The sequence below is a fragment of the Thrips palmi genome, unplaced genomic scaffold (genome assembly GCF_012932325.1).
Source record: "Thrips palmi isolate BJ-2018 unplaced genomic scaffold, TpBJ-2018v1 HiC_scaffold_18, whole genome shotgun sequence".
NCBI classification, from domain to species: domain Eukaryota; kingdom Metazoa; phylum Arthropoda; class Insecta; order Thysanoptera; family Thripidae; genus Thrips; species Thrips palmi.
Genome location: NW_023144627.1, coordinates 12,261,218 through 12,268,385, shown reverse-complemented (window position 1 = coordinate 12,268,385; position 7,168 = coordinate 12,261,218). Strand labels below are relative to the sequence as shown.

The 7,168-nt window shown below is 44.1% G+C and overlaps 2 protein-coding genes across 2 annotated transcripts; one reads left to right on the top strand and one right to left on the bottom strand.

The window, feature by feature from the left end:
- Nucleotides 1-1,642: 1,642 nt before the first annotated feature.
- On the bottom strand, nucleotides 1,643-6,028 carry LOC117645405 (conserved oligomeric Golgi complex subunit 1). Its single transcript, XM_034385593.1, has 16 exons — nucleotides 5,802-6,028; nucleotides 5,463-5,639; nucleotides 5,245-5,384; nucleotides 5,006-5,145; nucleotides 4,678-4,882; nucleotides 4,386-4,569; nucleotides 4,090-4,268; nucleotides 3,807-3,993; nucleotides 3,625-3,728; nucleotides 3,359-3,533; nucleotides 3,128-3,284; nucleotides 2,857-3,033; nucleotides 2,625-2,779; nucleotides 2,254-2,530; nucleotides 1,963-2,175; nucleotides 1,643-1,891 (listed from the first exon to the last, which is right to left on the bottom strand). The coding sequence occupies exons 1-16, from the start codon at nucleotides 5,936-5,938 to the stop codon at nucleotides 1,781-1,783; spliced, it is 2,718 nt and encodes a 905-aa protein (XP_034241484.1). The 5' UTR covers nucleotides 5,939-6,028; the 3' UTR covers nucleotides 1,643-1,780.
- A 27-nt stretch (nucleotides 6,029-6,055) lies between these two features.
- LOC117645406 (NADH dehydrogenase [ubiquinone] 1 alpha subcomplex subunit 6) lies at nucleotides 6,056-7,134 on the top strand. Its single transcript, XM_034385595.1, has 3 exons — nucleotides 6,056-6,222; nucleotides 6,668-6,783; nucleotides 6,867-7,134. The coding sequence occupies exons 1-3, from the start codon at nucleotides 6,093-6,095 to the stop codon at nucleotides 6,993-6,995; spliced, it is 375 nt and encodes a 124-aa protein (XP_034241486.1). The 5' UTR covers nucleotides 6,056-6,092; the 3' UTR covers nucleotides 6,996-7,134.
- Nucleotides 7,135-7,168: the final 34 nt, after the last annotated feature.

The window sequence follows — 7,168 nt, the reverse complement described above, 5'->3', positions numbered from 1 at the left end:
AAGCCAGTGGCCGCAACACCCGGAGACTGATTGATCGAGCAGCCTGCCTGTGGCCTGGGCTGGGCATCGCATTGAGCCCCACACTGCAATCTTCCCAAGGCCTGCCAGGGCGCCAGGCTCCCGACGCCTCGCCTTGGAACACTGGCCACTGCCCGTCGCCTGCATTCCGAATGCATCCGTGCTCAACTTATCATCCGGCCTCAACGTCTGCGGCTCACTTCACCCTCCTTTGTGCCGGGCCGTGGTGCGTGCTGCGTCTAGGGGTGCACTCTGCGCCGAGAGAGGCGGCTTTGGCACCGGACTCCCCCCCCCCCCCCTTCTCACACACGCACACAGACCTAAATCCCCGATCCCCAGCCGGCCCCCAATCACCTTCAACCTCGAAGGCCTCGAAACCTCAAACTCCACTTCTTCTTTCGCGGAGTCGGAACCCCGGGAATCGGGAATCGGGCCACCGCCGCCACCGGGCCGCGGGGGCGTCGTCGCTCCACGTTCCACGCATCCCCGGACCCCCCTTAGGGCCCCGCGCCCCGCGCCCCGCGCCTCCCCCTTCCCCGGTCTTCCCTTGGGGCGTTCGCTCGGCCCGGCCCGGCCTGCGTCAACTCCCCCCCCCCTCCCCTCTTCCCGCCGTATCGGTCTCGAGGAGCCATCAGCACTCGGTTGATGTATTGCGGTGTGCTAACCCTTTGCCCCCCCCCCCCCCCTCGTCTACCTCGTCGTGCAAAGAGACCGCGCGTTCAAACTAGCCCTCCAGCCCCGCGCTCTGCGGCTCCGCGCTCTTCGTGTGTCGCTGCGTCGCCTCGCGGTTCAATTGCCGTGGGCCTGATTGCGGGTCGTTCCGAACCGAGTCGTCTCGTCGCTCTGTCTCTCTCGCACCCGTACGGGACGCCCGAGGAGTGCGAGGGAGACAGCCCTTGCCGGTCCTGCGCACATGCCCCTCCCTCTCCCACGCGGTCGACTCTGCGTCTCCTTGAGCCGCCCGAGTCACGCTCCTTTGCGACGCTCAGCAGATTTTCGGTGAATTTTCAACTGACCCTCCTAAAGCTGACTTCCAGCCAGTCCCCTTCAGCCGGTCCACTTGCTGTTGATGTTTTCGCGTTGTACGAGAGGCCCATGTGCTCCACGCCGCCGAGAGTGTGGCCCTCGTCCCAAGTTGGACGAAAATCCCGAGTGCGTGCATGACTTCCTGACTTTCTCTCGTCGGGCCGTACTTGCCACTGGCATTTGAGTGCCTCGTGCACTGCCTGGCCGTGCCTTCCCTTTCCCCGCCCAGCCTGCACTGCCCAGCCCGCGTCCACTCCCTTTGTCTCCATGCGTCATTTCCGCCCTTGTTCACTCAGAATGGCAAACGCGCAACGCGCATGGGAGCGGAGTGGAGCGGAGAACCCACTGCCACGCCACTGGCTACGCAGCGTCTGGCCACGAAGTAGTAGCCACACTAAAAACGCACATGGCCTTGCCTTTTTTTTTCTTTTCACCAAAAATGGTCGACCATCTTGACTTTGTCTGAGATTCATGTGGAACAAAGCTGTGTGTGTAGAAAATATTTTTCATGTAATCTCTGGTCTCTAAAGAAAATTTATTTGGTGTAAAAATTTTGGTTCTTAAAATGTAAACAAGGAACAGTCAATCAAAAACAAAATTCACATAAAATTTTTTTATTAATATAATTTAAACTATATCATAACATTAAATTGCAATAACAACTTCACTTAAGCAATATTTCATGCCACATCAATTTTAAATAAACTATGATTTACAGTTAATGGGGAGGGACTAACTAACCAAACCAGTCTGTGCTCATGGCACCAAAGAAGGCCGCAGCCCCAGACTTGATATTTTCCATAGGTTCCGCTTTCTTCTTTGGACTGCGCGTTTGACCTTGTTTAGGCTGGAAAATAAACATCAATAAACAACAAAGCATGATAAGAAAAAATAGGCATGTTGCTGATGCTGTTCTACCTGTGGTTTTTCCTGTGGAGCTGGCTGCTGCATAGGACCAGGCATTGTGCTGGACGAATTGGGCAGAACTACAGGCAGCAGTGGAAACCATGGGGCAGCAGGGCAAACAGCGAGTAAGCTGGGCTGTTCGGAGCTCTTGTCGGAGCCACTGGAAGTAGTCCACATACTGGCTAGTTTTTCAGGCCAGCATGTGATAAGAACTCCCAGCAAACACTATGAAATAGGAATGAAACATGAAACTCTCATTGCAACCATTCCAGTAACAAGGTTTTGAATGAAGAGTTAAATTACCTGCATGTGGCGCACACTTTGTCGTACATTCTTCTGAATATAGGGAGTGAACACGTCCAAATCAAATGGATCTATTTTTTCCTCAAGTGCTTGACAAATTTGCTGAGCTTGTTGAGAAAGTGCCTTTTGGCTTCTTGGTATGAGTGCAGCTGATAGGAACATAACATCAAGGAGGAACTGAAGTGCTTGTGCCTGAGGCAGATCCATTTTCACTGCACTACTGTACTGTTCTAAAATGTTTAAAACAAGCTTTTCCACAAATCCAATTTTAGCTTTGCTGAAAAATTGTGAAATTTAGTTACAAGTGGTTTCTTTATAACATACATGGTTGAAAGTTGTATGTATAGACAATAAATCACACACAAGAGTACCTTGCAATGGTATGGGGTTGAGCAGCTCCTAGTACCTGGCAAGCATGAGACAAGGTATCTTGGAGCACAAGGCTTGGCTGGGCAGGAACTCTAATGACAGAATGCAGCCTGCCACCTTCTTCTCCTTGCTCCTCCATACTGTGTTCTTCCCATTGCTAAAACAATTTTTTGACATAATATTTTGCGAATTGAACCAAAACAAGAGCATAATTTATTAAGAAAAACTACTTACAGGGGTAGAGTGTGATAGTATAACAGAAAGATTCCCTGAATCTGGGATAAGCATTTCTTGAAAAGTGCCTGCCAAATTAGATGACACAAGTTCTTGCCATGCATCCCAGGCATGCCTGCTACATTCTTGCAGCACACTCACCATGTCAGTCCAAGCAGCAGACGAACCGAGTAAATTCTAGTAATCATTAAAAATCGCATAGATTTAACTTTTTAAACGCAATTTTTAAATTTTTATTTACTGTCAGTTTAAAAATTTATTAGCTACCTACTTTGGATGATGAGATAACAGCAAAAGGAAGGAAACATGATTTGAGGGCCGGACTCAAATCACAAAGGGCTCCTAAGAGACGAGCCACAAGAGCAATGCATGCCTCATCGCGGCCAGTGGCTCCAGTTAAACAGTTGTCCTTAATATGCTGACAAAACCTAAACCACACAGAAAACAAAACCTTAAGAACAAGGAATTTTAAAAAGGGCACCTTGATCCAATGGCTTTTTACCCTTGTAGATGGTTGGAGCTGCACTGCTGGAAATACTTCTGAATTTCATTCCGATCATGATCGGAGTCTTGAACATATGAAGCAAGTTCTTGCAATAAAACAGCTAGTGGACCATCCAGGGATTGGCACAAAGCTTCCACCCTTGGAGTGTAACCCTGACACTTCAAAATAAGACCTTTAAAGGATGCAAAACAAAACCTATTAATTTTATCTAAATTTAGAAACTAAACTTATCAGCTGTGCTTTACTATATTGATCACTCTTACCATGAGAGGGCAAGAGGGCCTTTGTCGGCACTGGTTTCTGAGGAAGATCTGTGGATTGTTCCCTCCAAACAAACCACCGCAGATCGTGTTCAGGTTGATGAGTCCTTATCAGAGAAATAAATATTTAGAGTATTGTGAAGAATACAAGATACCAATTGTTATAATTGTTAGAGAAAACATACTTGTCTCTTAAAATTGCTCTTAGCTGGTCCGCAAGCTTTTGTCGAGTTGTGGCAAGAGCCGTAGTCCACTGCTGTTCTACAAGAACCCTAAGTCTACAGCTCAGAAGTGGTTGGTAATAGACATTCCAAATATCTGAGCCACATGGCAGCTGAAGCTTTTGTAAGGCTATATCCCAGCCACTAAGCCCTAAAATACAAAGAATAATTCAATATACACAAAACAAGAAATTAAAATCAAAGTAAATGCCACAAGGAACACTCTGGAGAGAGTAAAATTATTTACCCTGCTGTTCTTTTATTGAGATGTCTCTGACACCTTGAAGAGCCCGAATTGATGTCACAAGGTCAAGTAAAGAGTTTACAGTATCTTTTAAAAAGGCATTGAGTGACTGCAACCACTTTGATGTGTGTGCTCGAACTTGATCCAACGATACACTCTCTTTGCAAGATGTATTAGCAGGCCTAAAAGTAAAAAAAATCCCAAAGATATGATGGTTGAAGCTTCATAATGCAGGAATAGAAAAATTTACCGCATTTTCTTGTGATTTAAGATTACACACAAGATATAATTTTACAAACCTGAAATCTCGCACAACAGGAGGGAGTAGGCGAAGAGATGTTGGTTCTAGACCCAAAGTATCCAATATTTCAAGCAAACTGAGGCAGGTGCTACTGCCATGACTATTCAACACAGAAGTTTCTTCCTGTGTGAGAGCATTAAGGTGCTGCCAGAGGAGACCTTCTTGTTGTCCTCCTCTTCCCTCTGAAATCGTGCACACAATTATATTTAATGGGTCACTACTAATCAGTCACAAGAGTTTCTACTTGGCAGCAAGAATTTGGTCTCATCGAAGGTAATTCAACTACTTACCAACAAAACAGGAATGCAGCAATGATAGTGTGTTAAGGAGTAAGTGCAAGCTTGCAGAAATACGATGTTTAACATTTGCTTTGTCGTCTCCTAATAGAAGAACAGAACTTAGAGCAGTCTGTCGTACTTGGAGAAAACGATCAAGAAGATTTTCTCCATTCATATTCTGAAGGAGAGCCAACACACAAAGATATCTTGCAGCATACTGTTCAAGAAAGAAAATGGGATCAAAATATTAAATAAGGCATTAATTTTTTTAGAAAAGAAAAAACATGGCAGAAAATAAAATATGCAGAAAAACAAGACACAAAACAACAAGACAACAAACCAGGGGTTTTATGTCGGGGGATCCAAGAGCTGCCAGAGCTCCATTAACCAACTTTTCTTGGAAATGGGAAATTGCAGCCCATTGACGCGTCACTACAGGCATCATTTCCTCAAGAAGAGAAGAGCTTTCAAGGCGAAACCCTACAATTAAATTAAGTTGCTGAACATATTTTTGTTTTCATGGTTGCTGTCCATGTGGTCCAGAAACTATACATTACATAAATTAAAACAATAACTTACCAGTTTTAATATGCCTCGCCAAAAGGAAAAGTTGTGTTCCTAAGAGGTAGTCCTCTCTTTCAACTGCAACCCAGATCTGTTCTGGGACAGCCACTAAAATTTTAACTTGAATTGCTAGACCAAGTCCAGTGCTGTCATGTCTGTAATGTAAGAGAAACACACAGTCTAAATTTATATTCATTGTTTCACTTGATGTTCGAGGAGAAAATAGGTAGTACTTATTCAGTGTTGTGTTCGATACTTTGGACAGATCTAGTTGAAAGCCTAAAAGTTGCCTCTGTTGGAAGGCTCCACACATTGACTCCATGTTTTGAATACGAGTTATGACTCCTGCAGCTGTATGTTGCATGTCACTGATGGTGTCAGCAGCTTCGATTAAATCCCTGTAACGCTCCCTGAAAGTAAATCCACAATTAAATAATAACATTTCAGACGAGAAACATGAACTTGAGCAGACACCTGAGATGCGATGCAATATTATTTCCAATAAACAACCATTCCATTCATTGGCTGGTTTATGTATAGACTAATATTTGGTTTTGAAAAGGTTAACCTACCCAACCATGGTTCTGAGTTCCTCCTTCTTCCTTTCAATTTCATCTTGGATTTTCTTTTGAATGACCTCTATCTCAATGATTGATTTTTCCTCGAAGATTTTGTCTGGATCGACGTCTAACATATTTGGTGGCAACATTGCTGTTTCTAATCGGAGAGCACCGACTTGACATGTCACAAGCCAGACCAAAACAAACCACCCTCACTGAAAATAATGCCTTTTGAATGTTTGCAGACGACCGACCGACGTGTAAATAAAGAGAATCGAGCAACCCTTGTCAGCCTAAAGTAAAATGGCGACTGGAAAAGCAGCCTCAGTTGTTACACGCCAAGTTCGTCCGATTTTATCTCTTTCTCACAATGAAGCTCGGATGAGAGCCCTTGCTTTGTACAAAGCTTGGTATCGCCAAATCCCCCACACAGGTGAGTGTTGCTGTAAGGCTACAAGCAGAGAAATGGTTTTTCATAACCTAGACTTGTCCTATCTGCTCCTTGGACATCAGCTGTGATTTCTGGAAAAATAGTAATACGGGACTGGTTAAGAAGAACTGCACTTCTACATGTGAGGTTTCACCCATTTAATGAGCGGTCTGATAAAAAATTGGCTGACAAAGTATGTTAATATTGTAGTGGCAAATTCCTTTGATGTGGTATTGGCCAGTGCCGAACTTGTTCTGATGTCAAGCATATTTTACACTTTTCTCACTGCCAGCTTGTTATCTACTCAAATAGTTTGTGGAAAGTTACAGGAGGAAACAAGCTAATAGTACTGAGCTGGTTGTCATTTTCCACTATCCAGCCGGAGAAGCCCTTTGAGCTTATCAGATTTTGATGTTACTCACATTGTCATGTATTTTCTTGTTTCCAGTGAACGAGAATGATTTTCCTAAGAGTGTGAAACAATGTCGTCAAAAGCTGAGGGAAGAATTCATGAAGCACAAGGATGTGAAGGATGTTCGAGTGATTGATATGCTAATTATTAAAGTAAGTGGGCTTTTGCCGTCATTGACTGGTAGAGGAATAGAAGACCTTTCACAGACTGATGGTGTATGATTCTTTATTTTCAGGGTCAAATGGAGCTCCAGGAAACAGCTACCAAATGGAAACAATCTATGCATATTATGGCGTATTGGAAAGATACAGTCAACAAGAAGCCAACCGATTTTTACTCAAAATTTTTAGAAGGGAAAGATTAGATGCCAACTGGCAATTTTATGGTGAAGCATTAATTTGATGTGAATAAAGAAAATGCAACATGAAGTTTTCATCTTCTGTAGTTGGTGTATTATGCATTAATATGCATTGCAATAATAAATGTACATATTTGAATAATTAGCTTTGTGTATTGATCCTCTGAACAAAAATGCGT